General features: G+C 46.2%; 1 protein-coding gene and 1 long non-coding RNA gene across 2 annotated transcripts in view; both read right to left on the bottom strand.

Moving 5' to 3' along the window:
* LOC108521208 (uncharacterized) overlaps positions 1-1,829 on the bottom strand; it is an 11,656-nt gene extending 9,827 nt beyond the window's left edge. Inside the window, exon 1 of the long non-coding RNA XR_001883138.1 lies at positions 1,649-1,829. This is a non-coding gene — a long non-coding RNA (uncharacterized LOC108521208). The remainder of the gene's footprint in view (positions 1-1,648) is intronic.
* The window catches only part of LOC108521207 (leukocyte immunoglobulin-like receptor subfamily B member 1), a 65,735-nt gene extending 47,386 nt beyond the window's left edge, over positions 1-18,349 (bottom strand). The window contains 8 exon segments of the mRNA XM_017860895.1: positions 15,552-15,854; positions 16,109-16,141; positions 16,144-16,404; positions 16,628-16,930; positions 17,077-17,361; positions 17,551-17,586; positions 17,749-17,830; positions 18,224-18,349. Coding sequence (XP_017716384.1) covers positions 15,552-15,854; positions 16,109-16,141; positions 16,144-16,404; positions 16,628-16,930; positions 17,077-17,361; positions 17,551-17,586; positions 17,749-17,830; positions 18,224-18,235 — 1,315 coding nt within the window. The 5' untranslated portion in view covers positions 18,236-18,349.
* Positions 18,350-20,403: the final 2,054 nt, after the last annotated feature.

Here is a 20,403-nt window from a genome sequence, read left to right as displayed (position 1 = left end):
GTTTTCCTATAATTTTAAATTATAAATTATCCAGCTAGTCAATTAATATCTATTATTTAATATAACTTTAGATTCTAAATTATGTGATAAGTTTGTTTATAAGCATTTATTCCATTGCATTTACTTGATAAATTTATTTAATAGTTTACTTAGATTATTTATGAACACTGTGACAGTCATCACTTCAAGTTAATTCCCTGTTAACCAATGTTAATGAATTTCAGGTGTTTACTTAAGTAAGGGAACTTATGGTTAAATATAAGGGTATTTTTTTAACCAGTATCTCAATAGTTAGCTGTTTTCACATAACCAACAATATTACATGGCTTCTTTATTAAAAATTATACAAGCAAAGATCATTCTGTTTGGGGCTGGGTTTATAATTTTGTTTTGTGTGTGTAAGGCTGCTCTTGAACTCCCAACCTCAGGTGATCCACTGACCTCGGCCTCCCAAAGTGCTGGGATTACAGGTATGAGCCACCGTGCCCAGCCAGGTTTGTAGTTTTATAACCCTTGTGGCAAATCTCATACTATTCTGCAGGGATAAGCCCAAAACCACTTGTGCAATAAATGCAAACAAAAATGCTAACAATTCTTAAGACATTTCTAATCTTATTTTACCAATAGTTTTAAAGCCAGCTTATTTATTAAAGATTTTACTTAAGTCAGATGAACTTGAAGACGCATTTTGTTCTGATAAAGTATTTGATTTAAGCACTTTTATTTTCTTTAAGCCAATTAATTAGAGCTCTTTTGTATATTTTTAGTAGTGAAACATAATGTATACCACACACAGACACATGGATGCATTAGGCATGCTGATAGAAGTACATCTTATAGATTCAAAAATCCTCTTTTTTTTTTCTATCTCAAACTTTCAAACTCTTTTTTTTTTTTTTTTTTTTGAGGCAAGGTCTCACTCTGTCACCCAGACTGGAGTGCAGTGGCATGATCTCAGCTCACTGCAACCTCCATCTCCCACGCTCAAGCGATTCTCCTGTCTCGGTCTCCCAAGTAGCTAGGATTACAGGAGTGTGCCACTACTGCCTGGCTAAGTTTTACGTTTTTAGTAGAGACAGGGATTCACCATGTTGGCCAGGCTGGTCTTGAACTCCTGACACTTACCTCAGCTTCCCAAAGTGCTGGGAATACAGGTGTGAGCCACTGCACCCAACCCTTTCAAACTCTTCATAACCTGTTTCCTTACCCCAGGCAGTTATCAGCTAAATATCCCTGAATTTCCATATTACAGGAAACAATTTTTAGAAGAAAAAATCAGATAGCAAAACTTACATCTCAAAGTACAGAGGAAGAAGTCTGGTGTGTTAGACATTAAAATGGGTTCATTGCTAATTAAACATAAGGTTATAGAAATCTATCATAAAGGCTTTTAAACACACCACACACACACACACACACACACACACACACCACACACACACAGACATCCTGTAGCTTTTACTTCAAAGCTCTAGCCATGAAATATTACTATAAATTTACCAGTTTGCAAAAACAAATTTGGATCTGGACAGTGGTTTTTATCTCAGTAGAAAAGTAACAGCAGATGTAAAGCAAGCAGAAAAGAAAATAGAGAAAGAGAGAACTTAGGAACTCTATAGTTTGCAAGCCGTCATTAGGGCTCTCTTACCTTGATGTAAATGTGCACAAAGACCATAATATTTTTGTTTTACACAAACTCCAGCAGGTAGAGGCACCATAAAACCAATGGAGTGCCTACAAGGGGGTCATTCTTCTTGTTTTCTCCTCATTCTTAGATTATTTGTTTCCCACTTTTTCTTTTCTTTTTTCTTTTCTCTTCTCTTCCCCCTCTTCTCTCCTCTTCCCTCCCGTCCTCTCCTCTCCTCTCCTCTCCTTTTGTTAAAGGAGGAAGTGAGTTGTGGCCTAGGGGTTTGTGCAGTGGGCCACAGTGTGCTGGTTGTGGGTGGGACTCCACAGGGTCTCACCACTGAGTCATTTCTTCCCTTTCATGTGTGTCAGTTTTTCTCTCCGAAGGTCTAAGCACCTCCAGGAGTGCTCAAAATGCGGAGTGACCAACTCCCATCTGTGCTTCCTGGACAAACCTTTTTAATACTAATTTTGCTGTGGGTTCCCTGTAGGCCACTCACATCACGGTGGGGTCCACCCCCCCAGACACTCCCACAAGCCCCCCTCATCACTTCCCACATTTCGGCTGGCAGGAGCAAAATGCCCTTTCTTTTTTAAGCTGAGGAAACACATTCTCTCATTTCCCTATGAAAACAACAGTTCAGTTCCTCATGCAAATGTGAACAGGCAAGCCAAATCGAGATTAATTTGGGGAGAAAAGCAATGGAGAAGACCCTTTAGAATGTTCTGCCAACTAGAAGTAGGATCCTTAAACAACAACTTCCTAGAAAGAAAAAGAAATAGTAGCTCAGAATAAATAAAGGGCCGTCAACCAAAGGGAGGTCGGGGCTTAGGAGGACTTACCACTTCCAGCAGAGAAGCTCAAAATCCTGGAGGCTTTCAGTGGGCCCCTGCTGGTACCTTAGCTCCAGGTTGAGACAACTCCTTTGGGGTCCTGAGTCTTATCTGAGACCTCACGTGTTCAGGCACCAAATTATTGCGGACAAAAAGAGTCAAACTCTGTAATACATTAAAAGAGATTTATTCTGAGCCAAATATGAGGGACCAGCCTTCAGGAGGTCCTGAGAACATGTGTCCCTTGACTTTTTAATAATAGCCCTTCTGACAGGCATCAGAAGATATCTCATTGTGGTTTTGATGTGCATTTCTCTCATGATCAGTGATGTTGAGCTTTTTTTATATGATTGTTGACCGCATGTATGTCTTCTTTTGAAAAGCGTCTGTTCAGGTCCTTTGCCCACATTTTAATGGTTGTTTGTTTTCTTCTTGTAAATTTGTTTAAGTTCCTTAAAGATATTGGAGAGTAGACCTTTGTTAGATGCATAGTTTGCAAAAACTTTCTCCCAGTCTGTAGATTGTCAGTTTACTCTGTTTACAGTTTCTTTTGCAGTGCAGAAACCCTTTAGTTTAATTAGATCTCATTTGTCAATTTTTGCTTTTGTTGCAATTTCTTTTGGCATTTTAGTCATAAAATCTTTGCCCGTGCCTCTGTCCTGAATGTATTGTCTAGGTTGTCTTCCAGGTTTTTATAGTTTTAGGTTTTACATCCATCAATCAATCCATCTAAAGTTAATTTTTTTGTATATGGTGTAAGGAAGAAGTCCAGTTTCAATTGTCTCCATATGGCTAGCCAGTTATCCCAGCACCATTTGTTGAATAGGGAATCCTTTCCCCATTGCTTGTTTTTGACAGGTTTCGTAAAGATCAGATAGTTGTAGGTGTGTGATACTATTTCTGGGTTTTCTATTCTGTTCCATTGGTCTATGTGTTTGTTTTTGTACCAGTACCATGCTGTTTTGATTACTGTAGCCCTGTAGTATAGTTTGAAGTCAGGTAACATAATGCCTCCAGCTTTGGTTTTCTGTTTTTGTTTTTGTTTAGGCTTGCCTTGACTATATGGGCTCTTTTGGGTTCCATATGAATTTTAAATTTTAAATTTTGGTTCCATATGATTTTTCTAGTTCTGTGAAGAATCTCAATGATAGCTTAATACAAATAGTACTGAATCTATAAATGGCTCTGAGCAGTATGCCCATTTTTAAGATGTTTATTCTTCCTATTCATGATCATGGAATGTTTTTCCATTTGTTTGTGTCATCTCTAATTTTTTGAGCAGTGTTTTATAGTTCTCCTTCAAAAAATTGTTCACCTTCCTAGTTAACTATATTCCTAGGTTGTGTGTGTGTGTGTGTGTGTGTGTGTGTGTAAACTATAAATGGGATTGCATTCCTGATTTGGCTCTCAACTGTTATTGGTATATAAATGCTAGTGATTTTTGCACATTTATTTTGTATCTTGAGTCTTTGCTGATGTTTATCAGCTTAAGAAGCTTTTGGGTTGAGACTATGATGTTTTCTAGATATAGGATCATGTCATCAGCAGACAAAGATAGTTTGACTTCCTCTCTTCCTATTTGAATACACCTTATTTTTTTCTCTTGCCTGATTGCCCTGCCTAGTATTTCTAATACTGTTGAATAGCAGTGGTGAGAGAGGGCATTCTTGTGCCAGTTTTCAAGTGGATTGCTTCCAGCTTTTGCCCATTCAGCATGATGTTGGCTGTGGGTTTGTCATAAATGGCTCTTATTATTTTGAAGTATGTACCTTCCATACCTAGTTTAATTAGAGTTTTTAACAAGAAGTGATGTTAAATTTTATCAGAAGCCTTTTCTGCATCATTGATATAATCATGTGGGGTTTTTTTGTTTTAGTTCTGTTTATGTGATGAATCTGTTTATTGATTTGTGTATGTTGAACCAATTTCAGGCTCATTATTGGTCTGTTGAAGAATTCAATTTCTTCCTGGTTCAGTCTTGGGAGGGTGCGTGTGTCTGGGAATTTACCCATTTCTTTTAGATTTTCTAGTTTATGTGCATACAGGTGTTCATTATATTCTCTGATGGTTGTTTGTATTTCTCTGGGATCAATGGTAATATTCCCCATGTCATTTGTGATTGCATTTATTCGAATCTTCTCTTTTTTAAAAAGTAGTCTAGCTAGCAGTCTATTTTATTAATTTTGTCAAAAAAAACAGCTCCTGGATTTGTTGATCTTTTGAATGATTTTTTTGTGTCCCAATCTCCTTCACTTCAGCTCAGATTTTGGTTCTTTCTTGTATTCTACTAGCTTTGGGGTTTGTTTGCTCTTCATTCTTTAGTTCTTTTAGTTATGATGTTAGGTCATCACAACTAATGCGATGTGGACATTTAGTGCTAGGCATTTTCCTCTTAGCACTCCCTTAGCTGTGTCCTGGAGATTCTGGTATGTTGTATCTTTGCTCTCATTCATTTGTAATAACTTCTTGATTCCTGCCTTAATTTCAGTATTTACCCTGATGTCATTCAGGAGCAGGTTTTTTAATTTCCACGTAATTGTATGATTTTGAGTGAATTTCTTAGTCTCAATTTCTAATTTGATTATGCTGTGGTCAGAGAGTGGTTTGTGCCGATTTCAGTTGTCACAAACTGAATTTGCTGAGGAGTGTTTTGCTTCCAATTATGTGACTGAATTTAGAGCATGTGCCATGTGGTGATGAGAAGAATGTAAATTCTGGTTTGGGGGCGTGGAGAGTTCTGTAGATGTCTATCATGCCCATTTGATCCAGTGCTGTGGTCAGGTCTTGATTATCTTAGTCAATTTTCTGTCTTGAGGATCTGTCTAATATTGTAAGTGGGGTATTAAAGTCTCCCACTATTTGTGCGTGGGAGTCTAAGTCTCTTTGAAGCTCTTTACAAATTTCTTTTATGAATCTGGGTGCTGCTGTGTTGGATGCATAGATATTTAGGAAAGTTAGATCTTCTTGAATGGAATGAATGGAATTCTCATGGGAACATGACTAAGGTTCTAAGATCCATGAAGGTGTCAGTTTGAGTGACATACTTTTTTTTTTTTTTTTTTTTTTTTTTTGAGACAGAGTCTCACACTGTCACCCAGGCTGAGAGTGCAGTGGGGCAGTCTTGCCTCACTACAACCTCCTGCCTCCCAGGTCCAAGCGATTGTCCTGCCTCAGCCTCCCGAGTAGCTGGGGTTACAGATGCTTGCCATCATGCCCAGCTAATTTTTGTATTTTTAGTAGAAATGGGATTTCACCATGTTGGCCAGGCTGGTCTCGGACTCCAGACTTTATGTAATCTGCTGGCCTCTGCCTCCCAAACTGCTGGGATTACAGGCGTGAGCCACCGCGCCCTCCTGAGTGATATATGTTTTTACCTGCAACCCCAAACTCTTACAGATCATCACAGGTAGCTAGAGAAAAATATAAGACCAGATGGTTTATAATTTCCCTTGATTCAGACAATTGTTGGTCCTACGAGAAACTTAATCTGGTACTTTCTCAGTGTGAACTAGGAATAGTTTCACTTTATGGGAAATTGCAACCTACTTATTTTAGAAAACTGAGTGATATTAGAGTATCACATCCTGTTTGTACTTCTCCATGGGTGTGGGGGAAAAAAAGACAAAAAGGGTTTTGTGTGATACTTGGGAGATGTGAGCTTTTATAAAGACAAATATATACATATATACACACATATATACACATGTATAGTTACTATTACAATTATCTGGCCTAAGAAAAGAGACAGGGAACCAAGATTCTTCTTTATAACACCTTTTTCGGACCAAGAATGGAACAGAAACACATACTTTTTCTCTTCAGACACCAAGACTCAGGGCTGTCTCTTTCCTCTCAGGCCAGTAAGGAGTCTCCACTTTCCACCAGTAGTTCTTACAGATAAAGCCCAGTTGTTCCTACACACCCATATATACAATCACATTTATAGTTGTTTTAAATTTCAAAATCTCTAACACTCGGGCCTCTTCCATTTTGTACTTGAGTTTATATTGCTAAGATGCATGCCTATTAATTTTTAGTTCCATATTATTATTATTATTATTTTCAACGTTTATTTTAGAATGTGGGGGCACATAACGCAAGTTTGTTAGAAAGGTATATTACGTGATGCTGAGGTTTGGAGAACAAATGAAGCCGTAAACGCAGGTAGTGAGCATAGCACCCAACAGACCCACTACCCAAACGCAGGTAGTGAGCACAGCACCCAACACCCAACCCAACAGTTTTTCAGCCCTTGCCCTCCTCCCTCTCTCCCCACTCTACGTGTCTCCAGTGCCAGAGCCAGACTGTCTCAAAGGAAAAAAAAATCACAGGAAACATCCTGTTGTTACAAGCATTGGCAAAGTGTTTACAGCTAAGTCTTCGAAAGCAATTAAACACAAACAAAAATTGATGAGTGGGACGTCATTAACCTGCAGATCCAGTGAAGGCCTAATATTCAGAATCTAGAAGCAACTTACACAAATCAGCAAGCAACAAACAGCGCTGTTAAAAAGTGTGCAAAGGACATGAACGGACACTTATCTACGCACACGTGTGCCCAATGTTTAGCTCCTGTTTATGAGTGACAAAGTTCTATGTTTGACTTTCTGTTTCCACATTACATCACTTAGGCTAATGACCTCTAGCTCCATCCATGCTGCTGCAAAGGGCATGATTTCCTTTTTGATTGCTGTGTAGTATTCTACGGTGCACCTATCTAATCCATTGTTAGTGGACACCTGGGTTTATTCCACGTCTTTGTTATTGTGAATGGTGCTGCAATGAACATATAGGTGCATCTATCTTTTTGGTAGAATAATTTATTTTCCTTTGGGCATATACCTACCAATGGGTTTGCTAGGCCGAATGGTAGTTCACCTCTTAGTTCTTTGAGAAATCTCCCAACTGCTGTCCACAGTGGCTGAACTAATTTACGTTCTCACCAACACTTGTTCCATTTTCTTTGCAGCCTTACCAGCATCTGTTATTTTTTGACTTTTTACCAATAGCTGTTCTGAGTGGTGTGGGTATCTCCTTGTGGTTTTAATTTGCATCTCCCTAAGGATGAGTCATATTGAAGATTTTTTCATATGCTTTTTGGACATATGTGTGTCTTCTCTGGAAAAGTGTCTGTTCACGTCCTTTGCCCACTTTTTAACGGGGCTGTTTGTTTTGTGCTTGCTGATTTGTGGAAGTTGTTTGCAGATTTTGAGTATTAGACCTTCGCTGGCTCTGTAAGTTAATGACGTCCCACTCATGAATTTTTGTTTTTGTTTAATTGCTTTTGAGGACTTAGCTGTGAACACTTTGCCTGTATCAAGGAAGATGTTTCCTATTTATTTATTTATTTATTTATTTATTTTTTGAGACGGAGTCTGGCTCTGCTGCCAAGGCTGCAGTGCAGTGGCGCAATCTCGGCTCACTGCAACCTTTGCCCCCCAGGTTCAAGCAGTTCTCCTGCCTCAGCCTCCCAAGTAGCTGGGATTACAGGTGCCTGTCGCCACACCAGGCTGTTTTTTTTTTCTTTTTTGTATTTTTCGTAGAGATGGGGTTTCCACCATGTTTTCTTCTAGGATTCTTACAGGTTGAGATCTTACATTAAAATATTTAATCTGGGCTGGGCTCGGTGGCTCACGCCTGTAATCCCAGCACTTTGGGAGGCCGGAGGGGGCGGATCACAAGGTCAAGAGCTCGAGACCATCCTGACTAACACGGTGAAACCCCGTCTCTACTAAAAATACAAAAAAAAATTAGCCGGGTGTGGTGGCGGGCGCCTGTAGTCCCAGCTACTCGGGAGACTGAGGCAGGAGAATGGCAGGAACCTGGGAGGCGGAGTTTACAGTGAGCCGAGATCGTGCCACTGCACTCCAGCCTGGGTGACAGAGCGAACCTCCATCTCAAAAAAAAAAGAAAGAAAAAAATATATATATATATTTAATCTGTCTTGCTTTAATTTTTGTATATGGTGATATGTAGGGGTCTGTCCAGTTTCATTCTTTTGCATATGGCTAGCCAGTTATCACAGGATTATTTTTTAAATAGGGAGTCTTTTCCCCATTGCCTGTTTTTGTTGGCTTTGTTTAATATCAGATGATGATGGTAGGTGTGTGGCTTTATTCTGTTTCATTGATCTATGCGTCTGTTTTTGTACCAGTACCATAATGTTTTGGTTCCTGTAGCCTTGTATTATAGTTTTTTCTAAAAAATGTATTTTATTTCAATAGCTTTTGGGGTACAAGTGGTTTTTAGTTGTATGCATGAATTGTACAGTGGTGAAGCCTGAGGTTTTAGGGCACCCGTCACCCAAGTAGTGTACATTGTATTTGGTACGTAGTATTTTATTACTCACTCTCCACCCCCTCTCTCCCTTCTGGGTCTCCAATGTTCATTATACCCCTTTATATGTCTTTGATTACCGACAACTTAGCTCCCATTTATAAGTGAGCACACACGGTATTTGGTTTTCCATTGCTGAGTTAGTTCACTTAGTGTCATGGCTCCCCGCTTCATCCAGGTTGCTGCAAAAGACATTATTTCATTTTCTTCAATGGCTGAATACTATTTTCTTGTGTGTGTGTACCACATTCACTCATCGGCTGATGGGCACTTAGGTCGATTCCACATCTTTGCAATTATGAATTTTGCTACAATAAACATATGTATGCAAGTGTGTTTCTGATGTGATGATGTCTTTTCCTCCGGGACGTACACATTTGTTGGCTGCAGTGGGTTGCTGGTGGGTGCAGGGGTGCTGGCCTCCGCGTCGGTGTTCAATGCAGTGGTGTCAGCAAGGCTGGGTGGGGTGGGCAGGAGCCCAGCAGGTGTTTGTATGAGCATTTGCACTGGTAGTGGTGTTAGCACGGTGGTGGGGCTCTGGCCTCACAGGATTGTGTACACCCTCTGTGTGCGCTTCCACGCTGGTGGCAGCTGCTGCTTGCAGTGGGGGCGGATCCTCTGGTCTCCCTGTGTGTGTGCACACCAGTGGCAGTGTTGGCGTGGGAGGTCAGAGAGCTGGTGGGCACTGGACAGGCAATCTCTGCACCCACGAATGCTCTGACAGCAGTCCCAGTGCTCGGGGTCATTGGTGAGTGGGTGAACTCACACCAGCAGCTATGGCATGGCGAGATGCATGTGCACCCACGTGCTGTTGGGGAGGGGAGAGATTTCTTTGTTCTAGAGGGTAGTTGGCAAATGATAAGATTTCTTTATTCTAGACAGTAGAGGGTGAATGATAAGATTTCTTTATTTTACACGGTAGATGGCAAATGGCTGCTCCCTTTGTCCTAGAAAGTTCAAGAGTATTTGGTCCCTTGTGTTTCTCAGGATCCTCCCTCCAGACATTCTATTCTATGCATCAGGGTTTTACATCCTTCCAACACAACAGTGGTCTTTGACCTAGACATGTTGAACTCTTTAATGCTAGGACTCAAGTCCTCTTGCTGTTTTGAGACAATTCAGAAAAGAATCAGCCCCAGTCATTTTGCATACTTCTGTCTGACTGTCCTAGGTGGGTAGAAAGAAACAGTTCAACTGCTTGACAAGATTCATTGACCTGAGGTCTTGTCTGCAGCTGGATTTCTATCCTACTTCTGTGATTTCCTGTCGTGGATCACCGACACACTGCAAATGGCTGTCATTGCTTTTGACAAGGTGTACTTTGGTTCTGCCTGGAAAGGCCGGAAGTCTCGAAGTGAGGAGCTCACAGATCATAGGCAGATTGAAATGTTTTCAGCAAGAATAGGCAAGTCCATAGAGACAGAAAGCACACTCGTGGTTAGCAGGTGCTGGAGGGAAGAAGGAATGGGGAGTGGCTGCTGACTGGGTGTAGGGTGATGACAATGTGTGGAACAGGATGGCAGTGATGGTTACACAATGATCTGAGGCAAAGCTAAACAGGTAGCATCTGAGAAGGAGGGAAGGGCTCACAGGTTTCAGAGAGGGTGTCAGGGCATCAGGGTGGATTTATCTTTTCCTGGTGGAAATCCGATATTTCCCCATTGATTTAGTTACTGAAGCATGTTTGGAACTCTGAACTGAAGAGATGGAGGCTCAGTAAAGCACACCAGGGAGTGTGGCAATGAGGAATAAAGAAGACTGTGTTACGCATCATGGACCAGAGCACGCAGGTGTGCAGAGGTGTGGACCCAACACTGCCATGTGGGATGTAGCCTCATGTCTGGGGGTGGGAAAAGAAGGGGATCCAACCAAGGGAAGTCAACATTAATAGAGAGGAAAGGTATCACATGCTAATAGTCCTCCATGGATCACCCTGGAAAATGTCTCTGCAATCCAACACTGATTCCTCCTTCTGGAAACGATCGGCAGACAGTCCAGATAGCATTGGCCCTAAATTGTCTCCTGGAACTTCCTGGGATCATCAGATCTGTTCCTAAGGCCCCGACACTCTGAAGGGTGCATTCTTCTCTCTCCTGTTCACCTCCTGGCTGCATCTTGGAGGCTTCTCTGGCTGTGCTGAGGATCAAACAGCAGAATCCCAAGGACCACCAGGATTAAGCCAGCCATGCCCATGCGGATGAGATTCTCTAGTGTGTAATCCTGGGAGTGTGAGGCTGGAGATAGTGGACAAGGCGGTCACAGAGGTCGGGACAGATCAACATCACCCAGGACCTCTGGATGTCCACCCAGAGCACATCCTTACCCTTGACAGGACCCAACCCTTGTGCCCAGCCCCGTAAATGAGAGCATCTCCTCACTCACCAGTCTTGGGGTCTGAATTGTTTTGTGATGGACCGAGGGTGTCAGCTGCTCCTGAGAATGAAAACAGAGGGGAAGAGCCCTGAGTCAGCCTCTCCCCCGGGCTCTTCATGCTTATCTTCCCCTATGTCTCCTGACATGAGTTCTAGTGAGTTCCTCAATAAACCCTTCCTCCGCTACAGCAGCATTTCCTTCAGTCTCCTTATTGAATTATTTCAGACTTCCTGTGTCCTACAAATCCAAACGTTGCTCCTGAGGCATTTGGAGAGGGCATTTTCCCGCACTCTGGGAGCTCAGAATCTGAAAGGTAATACAGAAGTCACTGAGCCCTGTGCACTGTCTGTGCAGGCAGGGACACAGGAGCACACAAGCCAATTCCCCCGGAGAGGAGAGTTTCACTTATTCACCAGCTGAGGACCCAGGCTCCACGCATGAGAGGTTGGTCCGCAAGGGCTCCCCAGTGTCAGAAGCACAGAGGGGGGAAAGTCTGGGGGTGCTTCTTCTTCACACGGCCTCAGCCAGTTCAGCTGGGGTTTCATCTTCCATTTAATCTCTAGTTAACTAATTCCTCATATAGGCAGGAACACCTAGAATGCGACGCAGGTGACCACATTCACACACCTACAAATAGATGTACGCCAAATGGTGGTGTCACTCAACGTTCATGAATCAGTATTTGTTTTTATGAAGTGTGAATCTAGGTGAGTCTAGACCAGGAACAAACATGTAAACACCTATCCCTTCAAATGTATTAAGCATAGGTGTGAACAGACATCAAATGAATTTGGATATACTTCCATATTCAAATGTATCTTACCTAACCCCATGGAAATATGTATATATGTAAAACTTCAGCTCTGTATTTAAGATGTCGTGACATACATGTGGGCATTTGAAGCGAGAAGTGTTGGCACATAATTTAGAAATAAAGAAGTGCCGGGCGTGGTGGCTCAAGCCTGTCATCCCAGCACTTTGGGAGGCCGAGACGGGCGGATCACGAGGTCAGGAGATCGAGACCATCCTGGCTCACACGGTGAAACCCCGTCTCTACTAAAAAATACAAAAAACTAGCCGGGCGAGGTGGCGGCGCCTGTAGTCCCAGCTACTCGGGAGGCTGAGGCAGGAGAATGGTGGGAACCCGGGAGGCGGAGCTTGCAGTGAGCTGAGATCCGGCCACAGCACTCCAGCCTGAGTGACAGAGCGAGACTCCATCTCAAAAAAAAAAAAAAAAAAAAAAAGAAATAAAGGAGTAAAATTTCCCATTGTCTCATGGTTTACACACGTTGCATTAGTAAATTAGAGGAGATCCGTGGAAAATCAATTAGCATGGGACGCTTTAGTAGTGAGTTGGTATGAAATACAGTGAATATACTCAAGTAGCTTTCTCAGGGAGAGTTGTCTCTTCTTTAAAAAATATAAAGGAAAGAAATGCTTCACTTATAAATTGTTAAAGGTGGTGAAGAATTCTTTACATTAGAATGGATGTAATTTTTAAAAATGTCCACCCAGGACACCCAGCTCCCCTTGACAGGACCTGACCCTCTGTGACCAGCGTCCTCACCACGAGCATCTCCTCACTCACCGGCCTTGGAGTCGGACTCGGTTTGTGGTGGGCTGAAGGTCTCAGCTGCTCCTGAGAATCAAAACAGAGGAGAAGAGACATATTCAGATGTAACTTATATAACAAATTCTGTATAAGGTGACATATAACTTACATAACCTCCCTGTCAAGGAGAGGTGGGTGTCCTGGGTAGACATATAAAAAAATAAATTCAGGCCAGGCGTGGTGGCTCACGCCTGTAATCCCAGCATTTTGGGAGGCTGAGGCTGGTGGATCACAAGGTCAGGAGTTCAAGACCAGCCTGGCCAACATGGTGAAACCCCGTCTCTACTAAAAATACAAAAATTAGCTAGGTGTGGTGGTGGGCGCCTGTAATCCCAGCTACTTGGGAGGTTGAGGCAGGAGAAGTGCTTGAAACCGGAAGGTGGAGGTTGCAGTGAGCTGAGATCGCAACACCGCACTCCAGGCTGGACAACAAGAGCAAAACTCCATCTCAAAAAAAATTTAAAAAATATATATTCATTCTAATTTAAAGAATTATTCAACACCTTTCACAACGTATAAGTGAAGTATTTGATTCTTTACATTTTTTAAAACAAGAGATAAGTACCCATGAGAAAGCTACTGGTTTGGGTATATTCATTGTATTTCATATTAACTCACTACCAAAGTGCCCCCTTCTAATTTAAATCTAAATTAACAATTAATTTAAAGCACTTTTTCATATAAAAAACGTTTAGTTAGATGTTAGAATCATCCAGTGACTGGACAAGATTAGGCATGAACCCACTCAGGCCCAGGGTTGAGCTGCACTGCAGCCCCCGCTGACCTCCCGCGGGTTTCACGAGCCACAGCGAACCGCCCGGTCAGTTTCCCTCGGGCCACTGTGCTTTGAAACATCCAAACACTTCTGAAGTTCATTAAGGAGACCTCAATTTTTAATATGTACGGGAGGAAGACTTGAGGTTAATGAAGAATGGATGTGTACATTGAATATATAAATTAAATCAAGACCCAATGAAAGGCAAAGTAGAATTAAATATTTTTAAAGAATAGGTTCATATAACTGAAATAAAAAATATACATTTATATATTGAAGTATTGCTTTAAAAGTTTTAGTAAAGGAGAGGGCAACAATGGACAAAGGCGTATAGAAAACACAGAGTAGAAATGAGTGACACACGACACGCTCTGTGACTAATTCCCTAACTCGTGCAGGGAGCAGGTGCACGGTCCCTCCTTAGTCTCAAGGTGCCCTGAGCACGGAGCCTCGGTGGGATCTGACTGTGATGAGGCTGGAGTCCACCCTAAACGTGCTCCTTTAGAGAGAAGCACCCCAGCTGTGGGTGCCGCTCACATGACTCCTGCTGTGCTCACCTGGTGGGCTCAGGCTCAGGGCACTCCTGAGACTAAGGAGGGACCGTGCACCTGCTCCCTGGCAAGTTAGGGAATTATTGACAGCATGTGTTGTGTGTCACTCACTCATTTCTACTCTGGGGTGGACTCCACCCTCATCACAGTCAGATCCCACCAAGGCCTCCTCTCCTGTCTTGAGATGGCCCAGGGACCCCACAGGTGTGGGTGAGGGGCTCATCCTCAGGGGCTCTCGGAAATAAGAAACGAGAGCTGCCAAAGGACCGTCCATCTGTCTTATCTCCAACTTGCCCGCCTCTGTTCCTCCTCCATCAGTCCCAGCATCTTCCCTGGGTCCAGCCTGACTTAGAGCAGGTGCACGGCCCCTCCTGCTGACCCGACCTGTTCTCCTTCCTCTACTCATCACACATCCCGCAGGACAAGGTCGGGGTGTGGGCTCCTGCAGAGCTGTGTCAGGTGTTGCTTTTGGTAGAAAATTGGAGAGATTTTGTTTTGTACATGAGACAGTGGAGAGTCTCAACCAGAGGTGATGGCTCCTGGGAATCCTGCTCCTGGAGGGGGAAAGTCCCCGCTGCTCCACTCGTCACTGTTGAACCTCAGACACCTCCCTCCCCTCTGACCACCATGGAGGGAACACCTGCCCCATCCCTGGAGCCTCAGGAAGCCACGCGGACCACACCCTTACTGTCCACCCTGCCCTCTGCTGCCCTGGAAATCACACCATGAATATTGAAGGTACCATTGAAACGAGTCTAAACACTTCTCTTGAACTGGGAGTGATGGTGTTTTTGTCACCCAGGGAGTCAGGACTTAGAGGTTGGGACCCCCAGAGGCTCTGATTCTGAGGTGCAGACATCAAGAGGGGAGCGGGTGGGGCCTCCGTCTTCCACCGTCGGTCTAATCTCATCTCCTCTGAGGTTCACCCCGTCTCCTCCCAGCCCTCCCTGCTCTTTACCCTACTGAGAGTCCAGGGGTTGGAGCCAGGGGTGGGAGGCCCCAGTCTATTTCCACCCTCTCATGGACTGGACCCTCCCCTGCAGACCCTCCCCATTCACTCCCCTCTTTTCTTTTGTTTTCTTTTTATTTGAGACGGAGTCTCGCTCTGTCGCCCAGGCTGGAGTGCAGTGGTGTGATGTCGGCTCACTGCAACCTCCACCTCCCGGGTTCACGCCATTCTCCTGCCTCAGCCTCCCCAGTACCTGGGACTACAGGCGCCCCCACCACGCCCAGCTAATTTTTTCTGTTTTTCAGTGGAGACGGGGTTTCACCATGTTAGCCAGGATGGTCTCGATCTCCTGACCTCGTGATCCGCCTGCCTCGGCCTCCCAAAGTGCTGGGATTCCAGGCCAACTCCCCTCTTTTCTTAGTGTCCAGAGCTCTCCTGGGGGCAGGGCTTGAGCTGAGCCTTTGAGCTCAGAGAGGACAGGGTCAGGGCCCTCACCTGATACCACGAGTTCCAGGGGGTTACTGGGGTGAGTCAGCAGGTAGGGGTTGAAGCTGAGTGAGCCGTAGCACCTGTAGGTCCCCACGTGGGCTGAGGTCACAGGACCCATGGGGAATTCAGCCTGGTACTTATGAGATTGGTACTTTGATTTCAGATGCAGGGGGGGATGGGCTGCTCCCTCCTTGGTCAGAAGGAAAGTGTGCATCCATCCCTGTGACTGACACAGCAGGGTCATTTTCTCTCCTGAGGCCACTGTGGGGCCCGGCTGCACTGAGAGGAAGGGTCTGGCACGGATCTGTCCTGGAGAGAAGAAGGATGGGGGAGGGGCTGCCCTACCTTGCTTTGAGCTGATACCTCTTCAGGCCTCTCTCTAGGACCCTCAGTCTCTCTGTCTCTGTTTTCTCTGAGTCTCCCCTCCCTGCCCATCCCCTGTCTCTGTCTGTCTCTCCCTTCCTTGTGGCCCCCATCCCTCATCCCGGTCATCACCACCTGGGCTCCCCCGGCAGGGCCTGTGCGGAGCCTGGGTCCCTGACTGAACCCGCTGGTCTCCTCACCTGCGATCAGGATGTCCAGGGGGTCACTGGGGCCGACCACTCGGAAGAGAGGTTGTGTGCACCAGAGCATCTGTACTGGCCCCCATGGGAGCCCCTCACAGGGCCCAGGGTGAAGTTGGCCTGAGAGAGCCCAGCCTGAGGCTGCCGGCCAGGGCGCTGGAGGAAGTCATGTACCCCCTCCTTGTACAGAGCGAATCTGTCGTAGCCAGCATCAGAGCCACACTGGAGGGTCAGACTCTCCCCAAGGGCCATGACAGGACCTGGCTGCACTGAGAGTGATGGCTTCTTAGAAACACCTGGGAAAAGGTGGTCACGATTTCCAGGAGCGACCCTCAGGCTTCCCCACAAACCCTCCCTCTCCCCCTGGGCCTCACCACTGCTGATCTTCCTGTGTCTCTGACCCCAGGAGCCCTGAGCCCTCTCCCCAACATCATCCCACCTGGAGCTGCCCTGAGATGCGGCTCCTCCCCACCTGCCCGTAGACTCAGGGAGCTCCAGGCAATGCTGTGAATTTCTCACCTGGGACCAGGAGCTCCAGGAGATCACTGGGTAAAGACCACACATAGGGAGCGCGTGAGTCATAACCATAGCACCGGTACGACCACCTGCGACTCGGGCTCACAGGGCCCACGGAGAAGACGGCCTGGAATGACCCACGGGTACGGGGCTGAGAGTTCAGGCATTGGGGGTGTTCATCTTCTCCTTCCTTACACAAAAAGAAGCTGTCATGTGCCACCTGTGAGACACACTGGAGGGTCACTCTTCTTCCTGACGTCACCACAGGGCTGAGCAGGGCTGAGAGGGTGGGTTTGCTATAGGCTCCTAAGAGAGAAGGAGGTACCATGTTAAATGGGACTCACACCTCCCACATCATCCCCAGGGCTGGGCTGTGAGAGGGAGACGCCCCGAGAGCCGACCCCCTTCCTGAGGACAGAGCCTGGGGCTGGGACCCCTGAGTGTCCCCTCACCTGTCACCACCAGCTCCAGGGGGTCGCTGTGCTCTGATGAGTGAGTGTGGCTGTAATACCAACAGCGATACCGCCCTGCGTGCTCCCAGGTGATGGATGCAATGGGGAAATAGCCCTTCTTCACAAGCTCTTGTTGTATCCATCTAACCCAGGATGCTGGGTTTTTTTCCCTGTATAGACGATACTCCTGAGCCTGAAGGCTTCCCTGACACCTGAGGGTCACAGGACTCCCCTGGCTGATCATAGACCCCGCCTCAGCCCAGAGAGTGGGCTTGGGAAGGGTCCCTGGAAGGAAATCAGAGATCGGATTCTAAGTCATTTCCCACCCAACAGATCTCAGCTCTTGATGGCAGGACCCTCCAGATGCCCCCATCAGTCAGCCCAGAACGGCTATTCCCCATCCCCAACTGCACAGAGGTGGCCCCTTGTCCCCAGCGAGAAGGAGGGAACTGGAACAGCCGGGGACAGACTCACCTGCCTGCACGTGGGTCCTGGGGCCCAGACTCAGCCCTGGAAGAGAGTTCCCTGTGAGAGATTTGCCCCTGAAACCTGAGCAGATCCTCCCCTCCCTGGGATCTTTGTGAGCCCCTGGGGTCTCCTTATGGACCAGAGTTTGGCTGTGGGGTGAGGTCCCTCCTAGGTTAGAATCTCCCCTCCCTCTTCAAATCTCACCGAGACAGACCAGGAGCATGAGTATGGGGGTCATGGCATCTCCTCCCACTGCCCTGCTCTGCGGATGGATGAGCCCTCGGTGCTGGCAGGACAGAGACACACAGGGTGTGGACACTCAGAGGCTGGGCCCTTCTTGTCAAGGGATTTTGTCATCTGCTGCCACACAGGAAGCGGAACTGCCCTCCCCAGGAGCCTGGCTCTCATTCCTTTAGAGCTGAGGTGGGGGCAGGCACCAGGCCCTCTGCAGACATTTCAGACAGAAATGGGGTGTTTCCTGACCCCCAGCCACTGTCTCTCTGGTTTGTCCTCATTTCACTAAGGCCTGTGAGATAGCAACAAATAGAACCGGTGCCTTCCTGTATGTGCCCTTCCTGATCAGGGTGAGCCAAGGCTTTTCCTTCCTTCTCACAGTCTCCCACAAGGTCTCCCTCCCTCCTTCAGCCTTTCCATCAGCACGATGTTGTGGGGTCCTTACCATGGCAGTCATCTCTTCAGCCCTGGAGATGCTTCGGGGAAGACACACAGGTCCTTGCTGCAGGCCGAATCAGATCAGTAGAGACGCACGTGACACCTGACTGGGCAGTCCAGGCTGAGCTGCGTGTGGCGGTGAGCACAGGGGAGAAATGCAGGGAAATAGGGGAAGAACAGTTGACTTCTCTCTTGGCACAGGATTGTGGGTTTTTTTTCAACCAAATAGTCTCCTTCTCAACTTCTCCTTTTTAAAATATTTTGCTGCAGTGTCCACCCCCACCCCACTGGGAACAAACTTCTGAGTCTTTCCTGCCTCCTCGGTGCCTCTTGCGTCCTTGGCCGTCCCTCTGCACCTCGATTCCTGGTCGACATTTTGGGAGCAATGACTTACGTTTGTGCTTTGATTTGAGGAGTTGAGGAGGGAGCTGATACGTATTTGATGACTGGTTGTCATCCGCTGCCTACGTGACCTTGGTTTGTAGTGTCCCGTCTCTGAGCCTCAGCTCCTTCCTTTGCAGACTGTTGTCATGAATCCCACTCGTCACCGTGGTTGTGGGGTCAGTGGTGCCTGGACATTGGGAGGGGCTCATTTCTGCCTGATTTCCAGACCAGGGTAAGACCTGAGGTGTTTGGGCCGTGAGAGGATCTTGGTGTTGGACTCCACAGTCTATGAAGGTGATTGATGTCTCCACTTAAGACGTCACATCTGACCCTAATGGAGAAACGTCCATCAGGCATTTCTGAAATACGCAGAGCATCAATGTCACGAGCAGAAGAAGACACGTGGAAGCCCCGAGTGTAGACGGATCCGCAAGAAAGAACAGAGGCCAGAGGTGAGATGCCACAGGGTCCCGGGACCATCAAGGGCTCATTACGGTGGAGGTTTCCGCCACCGAGAGGAGCTGGGAGAGGAGCCTCGGGATCTGTAATAACAGTGAGGGACTCAGGGCTCCAGACCAACGTGGGAGGCTGCGTCTTCCAGCCACACGTGAGGCTCGAGTGGACCCCAAGCAGCCCAGAGGAGTTCCATCAAAGGAGTGCACCCAACCGTCCAGTGATAGAGCTGCTGGGATTTCAAAGAAAGAAGCACTGAACACCAGGGTGTGCATAGAGCATTTATTAGGGGGACTTCCGTACTGTGGGGAGTCCTTGTCTCCTTGCCCAGTGTCTCCTTGCGGACCTCAAGGATGTGCTTCCACATAGCAGCACGTTCTTCAGATGGACAAGGAGACACTGGGTGTTCTATCCAAGACTTTAACCTAAAACAAAAACAAAAATAAACCCCTAGAGAATATGTCTCAGTAGAGTTCTTTCTTGGGATACTCAGGGAATTCGTTTCAGCATTCCCTACATGCACCAAAACCTGATGTACCAAAGCAACTGACAGAGCTGCTTAGAAACAGAGTTCCCTGGTTCCAGAGGTTCAAAGCCAGAGTTGCTGTTGGTCCATTGAGGGAGATGCTGTTACTGGGCAAGTGTTCTCTTAAGAGCATCTTATCCGAATTCCTGACGTCCTAAAGAATATTTAGTGACAAACCTTGTCAAAGCAGGAGATGAGTGAAGGACATGGAAGAGTTTCTTGTAGGGTTTTTAAAAAGTCCTTAGAAACAGTTCTTATCTCAGACCTGGAAGCATAAGCCTCCTCTCCTTCAGGTCTTCCTGGCCCTGTGGGGTCAGAGTTTGACCAAAGTCATCTCATCCTTGCACATGTGAATTTCCTATTGGGTGTCTGCAGTGAAGGGAGTGGGTTACATAGTTTAACCTGAGAGTTTCAGGAATTTGGTTCGGGGATGGCTTGTTTCTACCTCTTTAGCAAAAGGGTTAATTTTTCAAAGTTTTCTAGAAAAAACCTAAAGTGCTTTATCGGTACCTGGGAATGCTCAGGACCTCAGCTTGGGTTCACGCCTGCAGGTGGAAACATGCACCTGTCCAACCCACAGAGCAGTCATGGCACTTTGTCTCTCTGTCAGAACAAAGGAAGAAGTGGAGGAGACCGTCGGACCCTAGAGAGAATGGCTCCCCCTCTTCTGTGTTTGTGGACAGACGCTGGGATAGCTCCCGTCAGTAACCCGGGCCACACTCAGCACTAAGCCACTTTCCCGGGTGGGCAGGACACAGACTCGCTTTATCATTGCTGGACCGGGCATCTCTCATACATGTGTGTGAGGCTCACATGGGCCCTGA

The sequence above is a fragment of the Rhinopithecus bieti genome, unplaced genomic scaffold (assembly GCF_001698545.2).
Source record: "Rhinopithecus bieti isolate Rb0 unplaced genomic scaffold, ASM169854v2 scaffold_56979, whole genome shotgun sequence".
NCBI lineage: Eukaryota > Metazoa > Chordata > Mammalia > Primates > Cercopithecidae > Rhinopithecus > Rhinopithecus bieti.
Note: the sequence above shows the minus strand (reverse complement) of the source record. Positions and strands in the feature narration are given on the sequence as shown.